General features: G+C 35.3%; 1 protein-coding gene across 1 annotated transcript in view; it reads left to right on the top strand.

The window, feature by feature from the left end:
* Nucleotides 1-22,841, top strand: part of SNX13 (sorting nexin 13) — a 143,196-nt gene that overhangs the window by 98,352 nt on the left and 22,003 nt on the right. The window contains exons 14-18 of the mRNA XM_052638615.1: nucleotides 1,614-1,718; nucleotides 2,312-2,444; nucleotides 14,375-14,412; nucleotides 18,745-18,814; nucleotides 22,599-22,771. Of these exons, the coding sequence (XP_052494575.1) occupies nucleotides 1,614-1,718; nucleotides 2,312-2,444; nucleotides 14,375-14,412; nucleotides 18,745-18,814; nucleotides 22,599-22,771 (519 nt within the window). The remainder of the gene's footprint in view (nucleotides 1-1,613; nucleotides 1,719-2,311; nucleotides 2,445-14,374; nucleotides 14,413-18,744; nucleotides 18,815-22,598; nucleotides 22,772-22,841) is intronic.

The raw sequence follows: 22,841 nt of genomic DNA, 5'->3' as shown, positions 1-22,841 counted from the left end.
CTCAGGTCTGTTCTCTGTGTTTATGAGTCTGTTTCTCTTTTGTGAAGTGAAGTCGCTCGGCTCTTTGCGACTCTATAGCCTACCAGGCTCTTCCGTCCATGGGATTTTCCAGGCAGGATTACTGGAGTGGGTTGCCATTTCCTTCTCCAGGGGATCTTCCCAACCCAGGGATCAAACCCGGATCTCCCGCAGTGTAGGCAGACGCTTCACCGTCTGAGCCACCAGGGGATAAGTTAATTTGTGTCATGTTTTACGTCGTGCGTATAAGTGATACGGTAATTTGTCTTTCTCTCTCTCACCTACTTCGGTTAGCATGATAATCTCTAGGTCTGTCCGTGTTGCTGCATATGAGTTGATTTCATTCCTACTTACGGCTGAGAAATGCTCCATTGTGTGTGTACCACATCTTCTTAATCCTTTCATCTCTCGCTGAACATTGAGGTTGTTTCTGTGCCTTGGGTATTGTGAGTAGTTCTACTTTGAACATACGAGTGCATTGACCTTTAAATTACAGTTTTGTCTGGATGTATGCCCAGGATACTTACATACTTTTTCTTCTCTTCTTGATTTATCTAATCCGTTCCTTAGATAGTCTAACAGATAGCATAAAGAAATTGCTTAAACAATGCATTGTTTTGGTACTGCCTCTAAAAGTTACCATCATTTAATCACTCATTTATTCTCCATAGCCTTCAGACTTAAAAATACAAAAGTTAACATGCTGAGGAATGTCTGTAATATCTGTCACATTATGCACCTTGAGATGAAAGTTATTGAAACAAAGTAACTTTTCAAATTTTTTTCTGTCCCTTCTCATGCTGATACTTTGCTGCAGTATTATAAAACTGAATTAGGATAAAGATAGTCTATTTTAAGTGCCATTCAAGAGGATTGTTTCTAGTGTTAAATGATAAGTAGCAACATGGCATACTCTTTTGACATTTTGCTAAATACACATCTAAGACTACTGAGTGCTCAACACTGGCTCGTGGTGACAGTATTTCCTATGTGCTGGACACATAAGTCTTACGTAAATCTCTTTTCATCCTCACAATAATCATATGTAGTATTTATCTCCATTTTACAGATTGAGTAAGTGAAGCCTTGTGAGAGGAAACTTGCTCAGCAAAAGTTAAGATTTAAATCTATGTTTTTCTAACAAGTCTACTGTGTAGTACCTCATGGCCAGAAAAATGCTAGCTCTGATTTCAGCCTTTAAACATCAAGGTGTCATTTACAAACGGATTTTTTGGCAGTTACTTTTAGTACTATGATTCCATTATTTAATTATCCTACGTTGGCTCCCTGATGCAAAGAGCCAACTCAGCAGAAAAGACCCTGATGCTGGGAAGGATTGAGGGCAGGAGGAGAAGGGAGTGACGGGTTGATATGGTTGGATGGCATCGCTGACTAAATGGACATGACTTGGAGCAAAATCAGGGAGATAGTGAAGGAAAGGGAAGCTTAGCATGCTGCAGTCCGTGGGGTTGCAAAGAGTCAGACATGACTGAGTGACTGAACAACAAATTATTTAATTCTCCAACTATGAAGGCTTAACTTGTATTTAGAAATTTCAAAGATTAATGCTACTTGTGTTTTTCTCTGTTTGTCAGGCATCTCCGAGAGTTACTGTTGATGATTATTTGGTAGCAAAATTAGCAGATACTTTGAATCATGAAGATCCAACCCCTGAAATCTTTGATGACATTCAAAGGAAGGTATTATGTACATCATTTATCATTATATCTTTTTTGAAAACAGTGTATGTGTCTATATGCATGTAATTTGTCTGTAAAAGGTCATTGAAATGTTATGAAAGTACAGTGTGATAACTAAAAAAGATGTGTTATGGTAATAATACTTCACAAAGTAGCGTTTTTCTTTGCTTATTTACTGTAGAAATGCAGAAAATCCCTATGCTGAGTTATTTACTTTGAATCTGGCTGAAGTGACAGATACAGATTCTAGAATTTTATGAATAGATGATGTATAAATAACTGATTGATTTAATATGTTCTTTGAGCCTTTATTTGGATTTGTTTCTTAGAGAACACTGCTTTGTAGAGCGTTATGTATAACTGCTGTCATGTGACTTGTTTTGCAGTAGGACTCTCTTCAGTATAGCTTAGATGCTAGAGGGGCCAGAAAAATATCACTAGTTGTGACATAGTCTTATTACTGACATCTTATAAATAAGGAGCCTATAATTCATTACAGTAATACCTCTGTCTAGCTTTTGTTGAAATCTTATTAGTGGAAATTAGTGCATTATTTGTATTAATGATTGAATATCTTGATTTATTTCAATAAGGTATATGAATTGATGCTTCGAGATGAAAGATTTTATCCTTCCTTCAGACAGAATGCACTTTATGTGCGCATGTTAGCTGAGCTGGATATGTTAAAAGATCCTAGTTTCAGAGGATCAGATGACGGCGATGGAGGTAAGATAGCACACATTGTACATTTATCCATGTATATATGTATATTCCTGTATATATTCTGCTTACCAAAGGAAATCCTTTCAAATACCATAAAAATGTTCTTAAAGCTGAAATATAAATTGTAATATATTTTAAAATCTATGAATAAATGATGAAGTTTACTTAAATGTTAAAATCTGATAACAAATTAGAACATAACTTTTGAGCCTAGAATTCCTTTTTTTTTTAAATTTATGTTTTAATTGAAGGATAATTCCTTTACAGAATTTTGTTGTTTTCTGTCACACATCAAGAATCAGCTATAAGTGCACCCATGTCCCCTACCTCCCAAACTGCCTCTCATCTCCTTCCTCATCCCACCCTTCCAGATTGTTACAGAGCCCCTGTTTATGAATTTTATAGCAAATTCCCATTGGCTGTCTTATTTTACATATGATGTTGTCCATTTCCATGTTACTCTCTCCATACATCTCACCCTCTCTCTCCTCCCCTCCCCCTGTGTCTATAAGTCTGTTCTCTGTGTCTGTTTCTCTATTGCTGCCCTGAAAATAAATTGACCGGTACCATCTTTCTAGATTCCATATATATTCGTTAGTATACGATATTTATATTTCTCTTTATGACTTATTTCACTTTGTATAAGCAGCTCTAGGTTTGTCCACCTCATTAGAACTGACTCAAATGCATTCCTTTTTTATGACTGAGTAATATTCCGTTGTATATATGTACCACAGTGTCTGTATCAGTTCATCTGTCGATGGACATCTAAGGTTGCTTCCATGTTCTAGCTGTTCTAAATAGTGCTGCACTGAACATTGGGTTACACATGTCTTTTTCAATTTTGGTTTCCTCAGGGTGTATGCCTAGTAATGAGATTGCTGGGTCATATGGTAGTTTTATTCCTAGTTTTTTAAGGAATCTTCCTACCTTCTAACATAGTGGCTGTGTCAGTTTACATTCCCACCAGCAATGCAACGATTCCCTTTTCTCCACATCCTCTCCAACATTTATTGTTTGTAGACTTTTTGATGATGGCCATTCTGACTGGTGTGAGGTGATATCTCATTGTAGTTTTGATTTGCATTTCTCTAATAATGAGTGATGTTGAGCATCCTTTCATGTGTCTGTTAGCCCTTTGTATGTCTTCTTTGGAGAGATGTCTGTTTAGATCCTTTCCCCACTTTTTGATTGGGTTGTTTGTTTTTCTGGTATTGAGTTGTATGAACTGCTTGTATATTTTGGAAATTAATTCTTTGTCAGTTGTTTCCTTTGCTATTACTTTCTCCCACTCTGAGGGTTGTCTTTTCATCTTGTTTGTAGTTTACTTTGCTGTGCAAAAAACTTTTAAGTTTAATTAGGTCTCACTTGTTTACTTTTGTTTCCATTACTCTAGGAAGTGGGTCATAGAGGATCTTGCTTTAATTTATGTCATTGAGTGTTCTGATATGTTTTCCACTATGTTTTTCTCTAAAAGTTTTGTACCTTCTGGTCTTACATTTAGGTCTTTAATCCGTTTTGAGTTTATCCTTGTGTATGGCATTAGGAAGTGTTCTAATTTCATTCTTTACACATAGCTATCCAGTTCTCTCAGCACCACTTATTGAAGAGGTTATCTTTGCCCCATTGTATATTCTTGCCTTCTTAGTCAAAAATAAGGTACCTATATGTGCATGGGTTTATCTCTGGGTTCTCTACCATGTTCCATTGGTCTATATTTCTGTCTTTGTGTCAGTACCATACTGTCTTGATGACTGTAGCTTTGTACTATAGACTGAAGTCAGGAAGGTTGATCCCTCCAGCTCCATTTTCTTTCTCAAGACTGCTTTGGCTATTTAGGGTCTTATGTGTTTCCATATGAATTGTGAAATTTTTTGTTCAAATTCTGTGAAAAATGTTGTTGGTAATTTGATATGAATCTCTTTGAATCTGTAGATTGCATTTGGTAGTTTAGTCATTTTCACAACATTTATTCTTCCAACCCAGGAACTTGGTATATCTCTCCTTCTATTTAATGTTGTTTCTGATTTCTTTCATCATTATAATATTCCATATACAGTTCTTTTGTCTCCTTCAGTTCAATTCAGTCACTCAGTAGTGTCCGACTCTTTGTGACCCCGTGAACTGCAGTATGCCAGGCCTCCCTGTCCCATCACCAACTCTTGGAGTCCACCCATCCCATGTCCATTGTGTTGGTGATGCCATCCAACCATCTCATCCTCTGTTGTCCCCTTTTCCTCCTGCACTCAATCTTTCCCAGCATCAGGGTCTTTTCACATGAGTCAGCTCTCCACATCAGGTGGCCAAATACTGGAGTTTCAGCTTCAACATCAGTCCCTCCAGTGAACACCCAGGACTGATCTCTTTTAGGATGGACTGGTTGGATCTCCTTGCAGTCCAAGGGACTCTCAAGAGTCTTCTCCAACACCACAGTCAAAAGCATCAATTCTCTGCGCTCAGCTTTCTTTATAGTCCAACTCTCACATCCATACATGACCACTGGAAAAACCATAGCCTTGACTAGACAGACCTTTGTTGGTAAAGTAATGTCTCTGCTTTTGAATATGCTATCTAGGTTGGTCATAACTTTCCTTCCAAGCAGTAAGCGTCTTAATTTCATGGCTGCAGTCACCATCCACAGTGATTTTGGAGCCCAGAAAAATAGTCAGCCACAGTTTCTACTGTTTCCCCATCTGTTTGCCATGAAGTGATGGGACCGGATGCCATGATTTTAGTTTTCTGAATGTTGAGCTTTAAGCCAACTTTTTCACTCTCTTCTTTCACTTTCATCAAGAGGCTCTTTAGTTCTTCTTCACTTTCTGCCATAATGGTGGTGTCATCTGCATATCTGAGGTTATTGATATCTCTCCTGGCAACCTTGATTCCCGCTTGTGCTTCTTCCAGCCCAGCGTTTCTCATGATGTACTCTGCATATAAGTTAAATAAGCAGAGTGACAGTATACAGCCTTGACATACTCCTTTTCCTATTTGGAGCCAGTCTGTTGTTCCATGTCCAGTTCTGACTGTTGCTTCCTGACCTGCATATAGGTTTCTCAAGAGGCAGGTTAGGTGGTCTGGTATTCCCATCTCTTTCAGAATTTTCCACAGTTTACTGTGATCCACACAGTTAAAGGCTTTGGCATAGTCAATAGGTAGGTTTATTCCCAGAAATTTCTTTATTTTTGTTGCAGTGGTAAATGGGATTGATTCCTTAATTTCTCTTTCTAGTTTTTCATTGTAAGTATATAGAAATGCAAATGATTTCTGTGTATTGACCTTGCATCCCATGACTTTGCTAAATTCACTGATAGCTCTAGTAATTTTCTGATAGTTTCTTTTGGGTTTTCTATGTATAGTGTCATGTCATCTGCAAATAGTGAGTTTTATTTCTTCTTTTTCCAATCTGGATTTCTTTATTTCTTTTTGTTATTGCCATACCTAGGACTCCCAAAACTATGTTGAATAATAGTGGTAAGAGAGGACACACTTGTCTTGTTCCTGATCATAGAGGGAATGCTTTCAATTTTTCACCATTGAGAATAATGTTTGCTGCAGGCTTATCATATATTGCCTTTACTGTGTTGAGGTAGGTTCCATCTGTGCCCATTTTTTGAAACATCTTTGTCAGAGATGGGTGCTGAATTTAGTCAAAGGATTTTTCTGCATCTGTTGAGATGGTCATATGGTTTTTATCTTTCAGTTTTTTAATATGATGTATCTATTGATTGATTGATTGATTGATTTGTGTATATTGAAGAATTGTTGCATTTGATTGATCTGTGTATATTGAAGAATTGTTGCATTTATGGAGTAAACCCAACTTGATCATGGTATATGAGCTTTTTAATGTGTTCTTGAATTCTCTTTGCTAGAATTTTGTTGAGGACTTTTGCATCTGTGTTCCTCAGTGATATTGACCTGTAATTTTCTTTTTTGTGTGTTGTCTTTGCCTGGTTTTGGTATCAGAGTGATTGTGGCCTTGTAGAATGAGTTTGGAAGTATTCCTTCCTCTGAAGGTTTTTTGAAGATTTTCAGATATTTAGACATTAGCTCTTCTCTAAATGTTTAATAGAATTCCCCTGTGAAGCCACCTGGCCCTAGGCTTTTGTTTTTTGGGAAATTTTGGATCACAGTTTTGATTTCATTGTTTCTAATTGGCTTGTTCATAATTTCTTTTTTTTTCCTGATTCCGTCTTGGGAGGTAGAACTTTTCTAAGAATCTGTCCATTTCCTCTAGGTTGTCCATTTTATTAGCCATATAGTTGCTCTTAATATCCTCATATGATCCTTTGTGTTGTCTGTTTTCACCTCTACTTTTTCATCTCTAATTTTGTTGATTTGATTTTTCTTCCTTTTTTTCTTGATGAGTCTGGCTGTTGGGTTGTCAATTTTATCTTCTCAAAGAACCAGCTTTTAGTTTTATTAATCTTTGCTATTGTTTGCTTCACTTCTCTTTTATTTGTTTCTCCTCTGATCTTTATGATTTCTTTCCTTCAACTGACTTTGGGATTTTTTGTTCTTTTTCCAGCTGCTCTGGACGTAGACTTAGGTTGTCTATTCGATGCTTTTCTTGTTTCTTGAGGTAGAATTTATTGCTATAAACTTCCCTCCTTAGAACTGCTTTTGCTGTATCCCATAGGTTTTGGGTTGTCATGTTTTCGTTGTCATTTGTTTTTAAGAATCTTTGGATTCTTTATGAATCTTTAAGAAATCTTAATCTTTTAAGAATTTTTTCTCCAGTAACCTCTTTGTTATTTAGTAATGTATTATTTAATCTCCATGAGTTTGTGTTTTTTGCAGTTTCTTTTTTCCTGTAGTTGATATCTAGTCTCATGACATTGTGGTCAGAGAAGATACTTGATACAATTTCAGTTTTCTTAAATTTACTGAGGCTTGATTTGTGACCCAAGGTGTGGTCTGTCCTGAAGAATAGTCCATGTGCCCTTAAGAAGAAAGTGTATTTTTCTGCATTTGGTGGAATGTCCTGTGAAGATATCAGTGAGGTCCATTTGGTCTAATGTTTCATTTAAGGTTTGTGTTTCCTTATTGATTCTCTGTTTTGATGATCTGTCCATCAGTGTCAGTGGCATGTTAAAGTCCGCTACTATTACTGTATTACTGTTGATTTCCCGTCTTATGCCTATTAGTGTTTTCCTTATTGAGATGCTCCTATGTTGGGTGCATAAATATTTACAGTTTTATGTCTTCTTCTTGGATTAATCCCTTGAACATTGTGTTGTGTCTTTCCTTATCTCTTATAATATTCTTTATTTTAAAGTCTATTTTGTCTGAAATGAGGATTGCCACTCTGGCTTTCTTTAGGTTTCCATTTGCATGGACTGTCTTTTTCCGTCCTTTTACTCAGTCTGTGTTTCTGTAGGTCTGAAGTTGGTCTCTTGTATGCAGCATATATGTAGGTCTTGTTTTTGTATCCATTTAGTCAGTCTGTATCTTTTGGTTGGTGCATTTTATTTGTTTACATTTAAAGTAATTATATATGTTCCTGTTGGCATTTTCTTAATTGTTTTGGGTTTGTTTTTGTAGGTCTTTCTTTTCTCTTGTGTTTACTGGGTATGTAAGTCCATTTAGTATTTGTTGTAAGGCTGGTTTGGTGGTGCTAAATTCTCTTAACATTTACTTGTCTGTGAAGCTTTTGATTTCTCCAATTTTGAATGAGATCTTTGCTGGGTAAAGTAATCTTGGTTATAGGTTTTTTTCTTTCAGTACTTTAAATATATCCTGCCATTCCCTTCTGGCCTGCAGAGTTTCTGCTGAAAGATCTGCTGTTAAGCATATGGGTTTTCCCTTGCTGCTTTTAATATTCTTTCTTTGTATTTAATCTGTGTTAGCTTTATTAATACGTATCTCGATGTGTTTCTCTTTGGGTTTATCCTGTAAGGGACTCTGTGCTTCTTGAACCTGATTGACTGTTTCCTTTCCCATGTTGGGGAAGTTTCCAGCTATAATTTCTTCAGAAATTATCTAAGTGCCTTTGTTTTTTCTTACTCCTCTGGGATTCCCCATAACTCCAGTGTTGGTGTGTTTAATATTGTCCCAAAGGTCTCTGAGGCTGTCCTCAATTTTTTTCATTCTTTTTCCTTTATTCTGCTCTTCAGAAGTTATTTTCACCATTCTCTTTCAGCTCACTTATCCATTCTTCTGCCTCAGTTTTTCTGCTATTGGTTCCTGCTAGAGTATTTTTAATTTCAGTAGTTGTGTTATTTATACCTGTTTGGTTATTCTTTATTTCTTCTGTGTCCTTGGTGATTGTATTAACTGTGTTAATTACTTCTTGCATCTTTTCCATTCTATTTGAAAGACTTTGGAGTATCTTTACTGTCATTATTCTGAATTCTCTTTCAGGTAGATTGCTTATTTCATTTTTGTTTATTTGGTCTTGTGACTTTCTGTCTTGTTCTTTCATTTGTGCTGTATTTCTCTGTCTTTTCTTTTCTTTTCTTCTTTTTTCTAACTTGTTCCACTTTCCAGGCTTTAGGGTTGTATTCCTTCTTTGGTTTGGTTTTGGCCATTGGAGGGAGAGGTTGTTGGTCTGAGTGGCTTGTGTTGACTTCTTATTAGGGGTGACTAGTGCTTGTGTTCTAGTGGGAGGAGATCAGGCAGGTAGGTAATTACAGAAATAATGGGGCATGTACATTCACTTCCATACATACAGTCGTAATGAAAGTATTCTAAAGAAAAGAGTGCAGGAGATAGACTTGGTAAACAAGGGAAACCAAATGTGATATTGATCAATTAAAAGCAGAGCTAACTAATGCTCAATCTGGAAAACTGAGCCTAAGCAGATTGCCAACTGAGGAATATAGCAAAGAGAGCACAAGAATTTAACTTACTTAGTGAAGAAAGAAAGAGTGAAGGAAAAAAGGGAAAATAAAAGAAAAACAGAGGGAGAGAAAAGAGAATTTTCCTTTAAATTCTTGAAGCATGTTTTCAAAGGGATTGTCACCCCAGTATTTTTATGGTAGTTTCTTTTTTGCTTGTAAGTAATAATTGTCATGATTAATGATAGGATCATTGAGAAAATTAAATAAGATAACAAGTGATGATTGAATGTCCCATAAACTATAAAACATTGTAAAAACATTTTTTGCTGTTTTTAATTGTACTCTGTTCCAAATCCTGTATAAGATAAGCCAGAAGAAGCTACAAGAGTCATTTATTCCAATCTTTCAGTTTTCTTCTGTTCACATTGTATAGTGAAGAAAACAGACTTTAAGAGTGATAACACTTTGATTTTATTCCTTTTCTACTACTTATTACCTATGTGATGTTGGCCAAACACTTAATTTCTTTAGGCCTCATTTTTCTCAGTTATAAATGTAGACTAATATTCTTGTAGTAATATCCTACCTCAGAGTTGTCGTATTTTAATGGAATTCTGTATGTAAAATGATATATAAACTAAAACACAAATATCGGTTTTTCTTCATAGTAAATAATTGGCTGTTTAAGAACAGTGCGAGAGGCAGCCCTTAGACAGTTTGCAGACTTTAGGCCTGATGACCAGTTTTACTAGTGATTCAGTGCAGAAGTACTTATTAAACTCTAACGGAGTATCTAGGATTTGATAAACTTTCTAGCAAATTAGCAATGTAAATACAAAGTAAATGGGAAAGACTTTACTAAGTATTTAAGAGAGTGCTTTAATTTTGCTCATTTACTTATAAATGGAGTTAATGGACAGGACCACTTAAAGTTGGAGATATAATAGATGTATTAAGTGGTTAGCACTGCTTTAGCAAATGCCTCTATTTTGGAAGCTCTCTACCCTCCCCTCTTTTCTACCCATCCTCCCCACTCCTTATTCTATATTAGTGAGACTTTACTTTTTAAATAATATAAGAAATATAGTTACAAAAATTTGTACGTTACAGTAGCTTTTATATTGATTGTTGATCTAGTATCTTGGTTGTTTGTAAAACTGGAATAGTATTCTGTTAACTGTATTTGATTGCTTAATGGAGGGAGTTGTCTATTTTTAAGAGCACTTCTCTGGGAGCTCAGTAGTAAAATTCAGTGTACTTCGAGTTCATTATATATTTTATCTATTTACTATCTCTGTTGAAAAATCTTTCACAGAGCTGATATGAAATTTGTAGTAGAAACTCTTCTTCCTTAAAGGACTATTATAAATGTTTTCATTGTATATTTTAATTTTGTCTACTTTAGAAATTTGCTTAGTGTAGTGAAACGGATTTGCTATATGACCCAGAAAGAAAGAAGATGAATTAAATCATAAGCGGCTAATTTATAATCATCTATGTATCATATAATGATCATAGTAGTGATATATTCTGTGGGAGTAGTTTTTGATCCTGTAGTGTAAAAACTCTTCCAGAATCTTCTAAACTGACTTTTAGCTTCCATTTATATTTGTCTTGTATACAACTGATGGAAGCAAATTATTTATGTGATCTCAAACCTCCCAAAATGTCATATTTATTTAAAACACAAAGTAGATTAAGAGGTTTTTTTTTTTTTTTCCTGTAGCTGATTTTAATCTGAATCAAATGAACTCTTTTATGTCAGTCATTGAGTAGTCCCTCACATTGGAATCATTGATTGTAGTTTGGAATTAATATATACACATTCATCTTTTTGTCTTTCTGGTACATTGCTTTTTAACATTCCATGTCCTAATTAATGAGCTGTTACATGTTTTATAACTGAGAAATTGCCTAATACTTTTTTGAAACCATGTAAAGTATATGGAATCATGGATATAATTTGAAACATTTTTATTAAAAATGGGTGTTATGTATATTTGTCAGTGTTTAGGTTTTAGGCATTTGCTAGAAATTTTTCAAGTAGTAATGCTTATAATTTTCTTGTTTATATAGGATTGTTTAATTAAAATAGACCTTATATTTTCTGGTTATAAATTCATTTTCTGACTTTTAAAAATTAAGCTTCCTGATACTTTGTGTATTTTTTAAAGTCCTGAAATTCCGGCTGCTTTTTAGACATTTTGAAATAATGATCCAATCTAGTGTTCAATGTGTAGCTGCCCCTCCCCCCAGCTTTTTCTTTATGTAGGTTAATTGAACACAGAGTTAGTGGGTAAAGTCTTACCATGTATAATAGTATCCTGTGGTAGTTTTTCTTTGTTTTAGAAGAAATTTTATTCCTATTTAAGTAAATTTCATTCTTATTTAACTAAACTTCTGTAGGAGGGTAGGTAGCTGCATGGCTTGCTTACCCATGCTCTCTCTCTTCCGTCTTCCTTGTCTTTGTCCTGAGATTGCCTTCTTTAGTTAGTTTAGCTCTAAGTTATTTTCAGGGTAGATGTTTTTTCCTTTATTAAAACTAATTCACAGACTTATAAATGTTTAAATTATGCTTTCCCTTTTAAATTTTAATTTCAATCACCTTTTTCCTCATCATGTCAAACAGTAGCTTCTTTTGTTTTCTAATATCTTTAAGCAGTTGTAAAAGTCTTGATTAAATATAGATCTCCATTGGCTTTAGACAGTCTAACTTTCTGAATCTTACTGTTAAGCAAGAAAGTAAACCATGCCTTGTTTTGCTCCGTTGTTCTTGTTATTTAGTTGGTAAGTTCTGACTTTTTTGCAACTACATGGGCTGTATCCCATTAGGCTCCTCTGTCCATGGGATTTCCCAAACAAGAATACTGGAGTGGGTTGCCATTTCCTTCTCCAGGGAATCTTCCCAGTCCAGGGATCAAACCCATGTCTCCTGCATTTCCAGGTGGGTTCTTTACCACTGAGCCATCAGGGAAAGCCCCTGTTTTGCTCCTAGTTTTTCTTTTAATTTGACATGTCTTTGGTGGGAAGACTTAAGAGGTGGGCAGACCAAAGAAGGTAAGAGGCATATAATTGAATAAGGGGGATAGAGAACTATTTTTTTATACATTTTAATTATCCTAGGTGGAATTTCCTATTTTTATGTTCAGAGGTTTGAGGAACTGAGAAATGTTCTTGGACAGTTAGAGGTGTTGAAGTTGGAAGGCAATGCCAGCTGCCTCTGTCAATAGTAATAGAAATTTCCTTTGAAGATGCATCTCGAGATCCAAACTACAAATAATATCTGAGCCAAAGCCTTTGACTGTGTGGATCACAATAAAACTGTGGAAAATTCTGAAAGAGTTAGGAATACCAGACCACCTGACCTGCCTCTTGAGAAAACTATATGTAGGTCAGGAAGCAACAGTTAGAACTGGACATGGAACAACAGACTGGTTCCAAATAGAGAAAGGAGTACATCAAGGCTGTATATTGTCACCCTGCTTATTTAACTTATATGCAGAGTACATCATGAGAAACACTGGGCTGGAAGAAGCACAAGCTGGAATCAAGATTGCTGGGAGAAATATCAACAACCTCAGATATGCAGTTGACACCACCCTTATGGCAGAAAGTGAAGAGGAACTAAAAAGCCTCTTGGTGAAAGTGAAAGAGGAGAGTGAAAAAGTTGGCTTAAAGCTCAACATTCAGAAAACTAAAATCATGGCATCTGGTCCCATCACTTCATGGGAAATAGATGGGGAAACAGTGGAAACAAGTGTCAGACTTTATTTTGGGGGGCTCCAAAATCACTGTGGATGGTGACTGGAGCCATGAAATTAAAAGGCGCTTACTCCTTGGAAGGAAAGTTATGACCAACCTAGATAGCATATTCAAAAGCAGAGACATTACTTTGCCAACAGAGGTCCGTCTAGTCAAGGCTATGGTTTTTCCTGTGGTCATGTATGGATGTGAGAGTTGGACTGTGAAGAAGGATGAGCACCAAAGAATTAATGCTTTTGACTGTGGTGTTGGAGAAGACTCTTGAGAGTCCCTTGGACTGCAAGGAGATCCAACCAGTCCATTCTGAAGGAGATCAGCCCTGGGATTTCTTTGGAAGGAATGATGCTGAAGCTGAAACTCCAGTACTTTGGCCACCTCATGCGAAGAGTTGACTCATTGAAAAGACTGATGCTGGGAGGGATTGGGGGCAGGAGGAGAAGGGGCCGACAGAGGATGAGATGGCTGGATGGCATCACTGACTCGATGGACGTGAGTCTGAGTGAACTCCGGGAGATGGTGATGGACAGGGAGGCCTGGCGTGCTGCGATTCATGGGGTCGCAAAGAGTTGGACACGATTGAGTGGCTGAACTGAACTGAACTGATATGCTACAAGCCATATAGTAACTTTAAACTGTTTATGAATATTGCTTTGCCGTATATTTCTTTGTGTTTTTAACAGAGTGATATCTTAATTGGTAACTTAATTTGATCAGATATATACTAAAATTCTGAGGAAAAAGATATTGCTTTTAATAATTACTCTCTAACATTAATTTAAAAAAATAATTTCTAGTTGCTTTTTAATTAAATGACATTACTCATGGAATTTTATGTGTCTTTTGTTCTACTAATTGTATATTGATTTAAGAATGTAAACTTCAGCATTTTTGATGCAGATCAACCGTGAATAAGTGGACTTTATAGGTTTAATAAACAACTTTTTATCTTTCATATTAAAGAATAATTTTATTTGTAATATTAATCCAGTGAGACAGAAGTAACAAAATACCTCTGACATTTCCTGTTGTGAAATGTCATTCATTTCAAATTACAATTTCAAGTGTCATTCTGCAGTGTTTACCTCATGTTTACATTTATATTAGACAACAATATAATACTATGAGAATAAAATATATAAAATGCTTTTTTTTTGGGTACATAAGTGCCTTTTGCGGCGGGGAGACAACTTAGGTACCAAGCTGTTTTCACTGAAACAACCTGGCTTAGAAAACCATGAACGCAGGTGTGTGGGAGGAGCACACCACGGTTTTCTTCATTGTTCTCTCTTGGCTTCTGTGGCTTTCATTCTTGGGTTTGAACCTTAGATAGCTAAAGCACTGTTCGAAGAGTTTTTGACTGTATACTAAGTTGAATTTTCCTTCTCACAGAATCTTTTAATGGGTCTCCTACAGGAAGCATAAATTTGGTAAGTACTGTTATGACTACTTTAATTCTTAAAGTGGCCTGAAAATAATATGAAAAACTGAGCCTTAATATATGTAAATAAATGATATATTAGAACCCTCAAATGATCCTTTATAAGAAGCTGTTGCACTTCTATAGAAATATTAAATTCACATTATAAGGGATCTGTGGATTAGAACTTAATGAAATGAAGTTTATTTTCTTTTTAAAAAATAGGTTTAAATCACCTGCCTGATTTAGTTGCAAGTGATAATAATGATCTCATTATTTTCAGCCTCAGTATTTAATATTTCACTCTGATCAGTGCTGTGATGGGCAGTAAATTTATGACACATAATTTTTACACTGGAATTAGTTTTTTCTTCTTGTAATTAGAAAAGAAATATAAAACTGGTTGGGATGCCTGAAAACCTGAAGATATTTCTTAAGGTCCATACTAACAAGTTCAGGTTATTGAAAAAATAAAAATAAAAACATTTTTTAAGCTTAGAGGGTTTTACAAGAATTAAGCATTCTTAACCTGTGATTACAGGTTTAAGAATGACACATTTTTAGCATATAAACTTCACTGGCATTTCATATATTTAAGGTGAAATGTGAAATAATGAACATTTCAGTTCTCTTATATATCCATGCTTGCCATTGAATACCTTGTTTCATAAAATGCTACTAGGGAGAAATATTAGTGTTGTATGCAAGTTTCTGTCCAGAATTTGTTGAGGATGGGGAGAGATGGTTAGCTTTGTTTTTCCTTCTACTACCTACGTGACTTTTTCTTTTGAACTTTTTGCAATAGATAAGTAGTTGAGAGGTCCATTGTCTTATGTTCCTTAGTATGACATTTATTTCTAAAATGACCTTATTGTATAAATGTTCCATTATTGTACAATGTATTCTGCTGCTGCTGCTAAGTCGCTTCAGTCGTGTCCGACTCTGTGCGACCCCATAGGTGGCAGCCCACTAGGCTCCTCTGTCCCTGGGATTCTCCAGGCAAGAACACTGGAGTGGATTGCCATTTCCTTCTCCAGTGCATGAAAGTGAAAAGTGAAAGTGAAGGTGCAACGTATAACTTTTAACAAGACACTAAAGCAAATCAGCCATAGTGTTATGTCAGATATTTTGTAACGTTTTAAGTATTTTCCTAAATTATCTGCTATCGTTACCATTTCCTTCTAATATTCCATAGAGTTATGACAAAAAGGAATAGCTTCTGGAGTCTGAACAGTGTTAGCAATATAGTGCCCATTAGGAAGAAAGTTTCCAAATATGATGAAACTTTTCCTTGCATTGAAATTTTTTAGTATTCATGTTTGTAGTTCTTGTACAAGTGTTTGAATACTATTAAAAAGATTTTTTTTCTTCATTCCCTATCTGGAATAAATACTTTTTCAAATAAAAGAGATTCCTTTTATCATATAGTGATACAAAAGCAAAACAGTCTGTGAATTGAAAAAGGTGACACTTGACATCAGTGACCTACAGTTTTTGTTTTTCACACAAATCTGCTAAATCCAAGCTTTTAAGTAGCGGGAGTCTTTTGGATTCTTTTTTTTTAATATATAGATAAATTTGAATAAACAGTTGCATTTTAACAATAGTTTGATTACAAAAAATTGTTCTTAAGACTATTATTTTTTCATATTTAATGAAGATAATGTTTATTAGTTGTATTAAAATTGTAAACTGGATCATTATAGTTTATTTCAGCAAACTAAACAAAGAAAATATTTAATGTGGTGGTTTACTCATTTTTTGATTGAGATTAGCACATAGATATAAGCATTTTTGAAGTGCCATTGTAGTTCTGTTTGCTCAATTGATTATCGTAGTAAATTTCAAATTTTGGTTTTTATCCTAGCATCATGTTATAGGAAACACTTCTTTTTTTGGCAAGAAGTTCAAGAATCTTAACCCAGTCACTTTGCAAGCTGTGTTTTATTTCAGGACAACATTAATGCACTTGTTTTGAAATCACAGTTTCCTTTGATTAATCAGTACTTATAAATCACAGTGTAGTTCCATGGTTATAATGTCATCAGTTGTAACTTTATATAGTCTAGTTGATGTTTACACATGCATTATAACTGTGACTAATGGTTAAGAGACATTTCATTGAATTTTTTCATCATACTTAATGTAAATATTAATTGCATATTTTATGTGTGCTAGAAAAGGCATTTATATACAGTGTTTTTCAACAGTTTCTGGCTTACATAGTATAAGATGCTAACATGGTTAAAATAATAAGAAAACAGCATATAACTTTTTCTATGTTTACCTACAAAGGAGGGTTACCAGTAATAATAATGCTTTTTTGAAAAAGGTGATTGTTTTATATTCCCTGTACTAGCTTATAGTTAGAAGAAGATTACAGTAGATAACAATTTTAAATTTTGTAGAATATTCCATTTCCTTTGGGGTTCTATCTTTCATGTAAAAATAATTCTAAAACAAAGATTCTGCTATTTGTCAAAATGTTTTGTTGTAGATCAGTTAAAAAATTAAATGCGTTTTAATTCTTTTCAAAGTATTTTCATTCACATTATATCCTGATAGAGTTGTAGGACAGATATTACACCATTACAATTGGGAAAACTGAAATACAAGAAAGCCTTACTGATATGGCTAAAGTCTATTAAGGTTATCAGTGGCAAAGTCTGGACTAGATCTAATTTAATTGAATGGTTTTCCCACTCTACTTGTGGATCATCTGTATGGAGTTACCAAATTTTGTTTCTTCTGATGATCAGTCTTTAGTAGATAGAATTTTGGCTTTCTTCTTAGGATGCAGTTGCTTAATTTTAAATGGCTTTATGTCATATGCATGACTGTATTAAGGTCATTTAGATGACTCATTAATAACTGGTAATACTACATTAGGAATCCAAAGTTCATTCAGATCCCATGGTTTTTCAAGTGTAAAATATGTCTGAATCATATACTGTCTGTGTGTTATAGGTCCCTAAGACCACTCCTGTGTTCACTGATTTACTAAGAGGACTCACAGACCCCAGCATAGCTGTACTCACAGCTAAAATTTATTATAGTGGAAGGATATAAAGCAGAATCAGCAAAGGGAAAAGGTGGATGGAGCAAAGTCCAGAGAAAACCCAGGTCAAGGTTCCACAGATCTCCCATGGAAGTCACATAGCACAGACTTAATTGCACTGGCAGTGAATATGACAGCATGTGTGAAATGCTGCTACCAGGAAAGCTCATCTGAGACTAAAGTGCCCAGGTTTTTACTGGAGGTAGATCACACAAGGCACCATTTGTCTAGCATATACTAAACTGACTCCCAGAAGGAAAGCGGGTATTTGGTATAAACCGCATTGTCTATACAGATAGTTTAGGTAGAGTAAGCCACTTTAGCAGTTAGGAATGATGGGAACTTTTTCTGAATCTAACTTCCAAGATATTGTCCCAGGCCGTCCTTTATAAGGAGAGCGACTTAAGGTTTGTCGTGTTAACTCTTTTCCATACAGTCTCGCCTTCATTATATGCTTATGTTCTCTTCTATGTAAGTGTGGGTGTGTAGACATGGAGCAAAAAAGTTTTGAGCCAAAGTCTATAGTTATAAAATTTATTCTGAATCAATCAGTAATAATTTTTGTTTATGGGATTATTATTTTTTTTAAATAACTAAAGCTTAACTAGAGTCACTTCATTTAGTAAATAATCATAATATTAGCTAACATTTTTTGTGTTAGGCAGTCTTCTAAACGTTTTACATGTCTTCATTTAGTCCTCACATACCCTTTGATGTAGGTACAATTATGATAAGGAGTCTAACTAAAATTATTCCTAAGTTAACAAAAGTGTTAATACAAAGTTGGCTCTAATATATTTCAACATTAAAAAAGTGAAATGTTGATTTAAGAACATGTCTACTTGGGGAGGGAAGTGGGAGGGGGGTTCAGGATAGGGAACACATGTACACCCATGGCGGATTCATGTCTGTGTATGGCAGAACCAGTACAATATTGTAAACAATGATAATGAAGAACATGTCTGCTTATTTTTGTCCACATTTTTTCTTGCCATATATTGAATATAATTGAGAAGAAGCAAATTATAGTATGTGGACAGGTAATGAAGGAAGAAATAATCTGGTGTATTTATTAAGTTGATTATTAAATTACTTTGTTTTACAGTTTAATCTTATCTTCTCTTTCTCCTATTAGTATAAACAAAGAGAATTATTGTTTGTGAGAGGGAGGTACAGATAAGGACATAGAGCAGAAATGAGTAATGTATATGATATAGAAATCTTTAACACTTTCTTTCCTATAGAATTTAAAATTTTTGTTTTCTAATTTTTTTCCTTCATCAGTCTTTAGATGACCTTTCAAATGTATCTTCTGATGACTCAGTACAACTTCACGCTTACATTTCAGACACTGGTAAGAGACTTTGTGGTTTAATTATTACTTAAAAACTATTGAGTATCACTACCCCTACCTTATCTTCCACATTTATTTTTACAAATCATTTTTCTGTTCTGTAGCCATATTTTCATGTTACTTTTTTTTCTGTAGCATATTCTTCATTAAATTCTATAATGTTTTTATTATATGTGTATTTCCTTTCTTTAAGGTTGTTACTGTTATCATTTGAAAAAGGATAAATTCTGAGCACTTTGTCATTGCTTATAAACTTTGAAACCAATCTTTTCTTTGAGTCTAGCTGATAATTGTCTGCATAATTCTTATTAAATTGTTTTGGGGCAGATTTTAGTTTAGTATTTGTTTTCATACATGCAGAAGTCAGTAGATTTCTGGGTAAATGAAGCTTTTGTATAGGAGAACAAGAAATGAAAACAAGAAATGCTTGAATGAGGTGAGATTCGTGACTGAATTAGCATGTGTGCAAAATGGCTAGTGAATTGAGGAAAAAAATAATTTCATCATTGTTATTGAGTTATTAGATAATGTCAGTGATGGTTTTCTTATCTGGCTTCTCATGATTCTTATGTGGATCTCTCTTTTCTGAGGATTCTGATATTCTAGCTGTTTTGTCCATTCATTCAACAATTATTTATCAGCTTCTTAAAGGATATGGAAGCATAATACTAAGCATTTTTAATAAGTTGTTATTTCTGTCAGACAAAATTATGTGTAATCACTAAAGAGGCAGTACACTACAGTGGTTAAGAGGACAACTTTTTATCCAAATTGCTTGGGTTGAAACCCCAGCTTTGCCACTTAATAGTTGGGTGAACTTGGATGAGTCTTAACTTCTCTGTATCTTAATTCCTCATCTGTGAAATGGGATAATAGTAATACTTGCCTCATAGAGCTAATAAACTAATTGTATTACATTATATATTAGTGTTTGTTCGATAAACATTTACCAGTTGGACTCAGAGTCTCTTTGAGTCTGGATCCCATGTCCTTAACCTTATGACAGGAAGTAGAACTAGTGCAGTGCACTTATGGAATGATTCTTGGACTAGTGGACTGGCCCTTCATTGAGGAATCTTATTTTAAAAAATAGTGGCTGGGTTAGACATATGCTTAGTGATGAGATTACTTATATTTCGGTCCTAGTCCTTATCTGGTTATAGATTAGTAACAAAGAGGTTGCACAGCACCTGCTATGAGTAGTGACATTGTCCTAATGAAAACACAACCTCTTATTTCCACTGTAACATCTCACCATCATCTTAAAATGTATGTAGCCTCATTATCTTTTAAAATCAAATAACCTTTGTATCTTAGGGCTTGTTTTATAATAGCCCCATATTCTTCCTTTTGTGCACCCATCCTAGTCTGATCTTCCTGCCTATCAAATTTGTATCAAATCTGATTATTATTTTTTAAAATGCTTTCTGACATTCCTTTCTTCTTTCCTTTTCTATTTCTTACTAGTTTCTTTGTTTTTATTAACTCCTGATTGGTTATGGTGTGCTGCCTAAGTGGCCTCTGATTTCTATTTTCCTTTCCTAAACCTTTCTTGAACACAGCATGTAAAGCCATTGCCTTGTTGGCACACTGACACTGTTGAGTGATGGTGTTTCATTAATGTGATGAAAGTGTTGTGCAGTTTGTTCTGCATAGGTCTCCGAGTGAAGGATAATTGAAAAGAGGTGAACAGTGAATAATAGTCTCTGACAGCAAGATGACCCAGGTCTATCCCCAGTCTTCAGTTCAGTTCAGTTCAGTTCCGTCGCTCAGTCATGTCCAACTCTTTGCAACCCCGTGAATCGCAGCATGCCAGGCCTCCCTGTTCATCACCAACTCCCAGAGTCCACCCAAACCCATATCCATTGAGTCAGTGATGCCATCCAACCATCTCATCCTCTGTCGTCCCCTTCTTCTCCTGCCCTCAATCTTTCCCAGCATCAGAGTCTTTTCAAATGAGTTAGCTCTTCGCATCAGGTGGCCGAAGTATTGGAGTTTCAGCTTCAACATCAGTCCCGTCTTATATTTTGTCAAATCAGTAACACTGATATTAGATGGAAAGGAAATGAAGGACAGTTCTGAATACAAAGTGCAAATCTTAGAAAAACGTTCATGAAAACCTGGGAGAGATTTCTGTAGAACTGCATTTGCCAGTATAGATTTGTAGCTGTTTTGTGATTAATTTGCTAAGAAGGTGCTCAGATCTTTCTTTGCCTAAGTATGTACAAAATACAAAATATTTAGTCAGCTCCAAAGCTTGGCCACTTGTTTTTCTGACAAGAGCAATTTATACTTCTGATCAACATAATAGTCTAAACTGCTATGCAAAATTTTGCTTCCTACACATAGAAAAACTGAAAACAGTAGAATAAAAATACCTAAAAGGGGAAATCTACAGGTGGAATAGACTATGAGGAAAAGCAAATATAGGGAGATGAAGAGGAGTTGAAGCCAAAGAGTTTATAGGAGTGTAAAGACTGCTCTTTTGCTTTTGATAGCATTTCTATGTCGTCAAATTTAAAAGAGGCACAAATGGGCTAAGGCAGAGGAAAGCTTGGAACCACAGGCCTTTGCATAAAGCCCAGATTCACAGAGGGTGACTTGATATGAAAGAGGAACTAGAGGAACTTAGGCTACTGTCAGAAGAAAGAACAAAGAATGTCAAGGTCATGGTTGGGAATGGTATCACTCATATGAAATTGAAAGGCTGTCTTATATAAACATGTGGGTGAAATAAGATTCAGCCATCCTCAAGTAGTTGTGGCACATGGAATATGATAAAAATAATTGTAGAGATAAAATAAGGCAAGGATACCACACTGTAAAAAAGAACCACATCCAATTATAGAAATCAAAAAATAGTTATTGAAATTAAGGTGAGTGAATGAATTAAAAAGCAGATCAGGTACAGATGAGTGGAGACTTAGTAAAGTGTTAGAGACCTGAAAAGGTGATCTTGAGTAGAATACAACATGGCTTTCAGGTGAGAAAATGGAAAATGAGAAAGAATTATTCAAAGCACATCTCTTTACTTAAGATCTGTACAAAATAGGAATAGGTTTTGATTTTCAAGATTGCCTAACTTGGATGGTTTGTGTCAGTTCAACAGAAAAAAATGACTTCTTAGAAAAGTCTTCAGAATAAATTACACTTGTAAATTGCTATATATTTTGAATGAGAAAGATTTGCCAAAAGATCAGATAGATCTTGTTGTTTGTGGTTGTTTTAGTCACTCAGTCTTGTCATTGGCTATAGCCCACCAGGCTCATCTGTCCCTGGGATTCTCCAGGCAAGAATACTGGAATGGGTTGCCATTTCCTCCTCCAGGGGATCTTCCCAATCCAGAGATCAAACCTGCATCTCCTTCATTGGCAGGCGGATTCTTTACCACAGAGCCACCCGGGAAGTCCAGATAGATCTTACCCTGTAGCTTTTGCTTGCAGTTCAGTTTCAGAGCTATCAATATTAATTGAGTTACAGCTGAACAGTGAAGGCTAACACAGAAGGTATTGTTTTGTTTCTGTTAGAGCTTCCAAAGTGGACATCACTGTGTAGTTGGTAGTATCATGATAGCCTTGTAGGTCATTTTGTAATGTAACCAACACATATAACATCTTATGGCTGTGAGTACAGATGACAGGAGTCGATATTTTATCCTGGTGACATCCTTTTGTCTCATCTGTCATTTCAAATTCTCCATTTCATGTTGTCCTTTTTGTTTTTGCTCTTCATCTTCCTCCTTTTTGTGTCTTTTGTTCCTCTTCATTTTGTCTTAAATGACTAGTATATGCTCACTATGACCCATATGCTGTGGCAGGCGTTTGTAATGATCACGGCAAGACATACGCATTGTATGCCATCACTGTACACCGGCGCAATGTGAACACTGAGGAGATGTGGAAAACCTACCGTCGTTACAGTGACTTCCACGACTTCCACATGAGGATCACCGAACAGGTAGTGAGATTTTTAAAGTTTGTGTACTGTATATTGTTCCGTGATTCCATGTTTGATTCTGAATGGTTGT

Source organism: Budorcas taxicolor, chromosome 4, assembly GCF_023091745.1.
Source record: "Budorcas taxicolor isolate Tak-1 chromosome 4, Takin1.1, whole genome shotgun sequence".
NCBI classification, from domain to species: domain Eukaryota; kingdom Metazoa; phylum Chordata; class Mammalia; order Artiodactyla; family Bovidae; genus Budorcas; species Budorcas taxicolor.
Note: the sequence above shows the minus strand (reverse complement) of the source record. Positions and strands in the feature narration are given on the sequence as shown.